The following is a 1,085-nucleotide window of genomic DNA, read 5'->3' as shown; positions in this document are numbered from 1 at the left end:
CAAGCTACCCGTGATGTATTTGATAAGCCAAACACAGTAACAATTGTCACAATGGAGATGTTACTGGACCCGCTCGAGCAAATCGATGAACAACGGGAGGACAGTGACAGTGAGTGACAGTTTGAAACTCTAAACACTGATTTACAAAATTGTCCATAATAGAGTTGTTTCAGGTATTCAGTGTTCCAACACCAAATCCCACCACCAGTATGCGTTTCCCTTCCTCCGAGTCCCTAGTTCCCCCTATCCCTTTCCGTGGGCCGTGGGGAGCCCCTAGTGCAGGTTCTCTATGGTAACAATGCCCGGGACTGGCCCATTCTGCTCTATTGGTAATAAAGCTCCAAGTTCATCCCATTGTGAATTTCAAAGTCCCCCAGAGACACGTGGTCTTTGAAAGCTGTGTACCATTTCTTCAGCACGATCTTGTTCCAACGGGTACCTGTCTGGGCCGCGATCAGCTTCTTGAGGTCCCCGATGGTGTCATCTGTGTTGCACTTAACGCGGACTTTTTTGCCCAGGCGGTCATTACACACAACCTCGATCATTCTGTACTGAGCTCAAATCCAGGGAATCTGCCGAAAACACAACCACAAAGGCAGAGCGTGGAGCCCAGATTAAAGACGGTGCTGGGTGTTTTTTTTTTGTGTGTGTGTGTCTCCTCAACCTCAACTCAACACGGGATAGATACATAAGAAGTGAGAAATGGTGGGCTGTAGCAAAGGCAGGCCCCCTTGCAGGCCGAGTGCAGGCAGGATGAGGGCAGGACGTGGGGGTGGCACTCGGTGGACTGTCAGCAGCCTCCCCAGGCTCTTCTGGGACAACGGATGGAAGGTGGGCGATGAGCAGACTCCCTGGTGTCGTCTGATCTCTCCCTTTAATGCACAGTCTCAGTTGTCGTTAAGGCTGTAGTTTCAGTCATCAGGGTTCCATCATCCTAGGCGAACCTCAAAATCTCAGTTTTCCTCCTTGTCTTCTTGTTGTCTTGTCTTTGTTGCTGTGCTCTCTTTTCATCTTCTTCCTTTGTGCTTTTCTCTTAAATCCTCTGTCTTGTAAGGTGGAGATACAAAGGTGGGGTTGAACATTAA

At 49.1% G+C, this 1,085-nt stretch overlaps 1 protein-coding gene across 1 annotated transcript; it reads right to left on the bottom strand.

Moving 5' to 3' along the window:
• Nucleotides 1–323: 323 nt before the first annotated feature.
• On the bottom strand, nucleotides 324–558 carry LOC130042044 (ubiquitin-like protein 5). The gene has a single exon (XM_056134388.1). It carries the CDS (start codon nucleotides 543–545, stop codon nucleotides 324–326), a length of 222 nt encoding a protein of 73 aa, XP_055990363.1. The 5' UTR covers nucleotides 546–558.
• Between the last annotated feature and the right edge of the window lie 527 nt (nucleotides 559–1,085).

The sequence above is a fragment of the Sorex fumeus genome, unplaced genomic scaffold (genome assembly GCF_029834395.1).
Source record: "Sorex fumeus unplaced genomic scaffold, SorFum_2.1 ptg000098l, whole genome shotgun sequence".
Classification (NCBI taxonomy): Eukaryota; Metazoa; Chordata; class Mammalia; order Eulipotyphla; family Soricidae; genus Sorex; species Sorex fumeus.
This window is presented reverse-complemented; position numbering and strand designations above follow the sequence as displayed.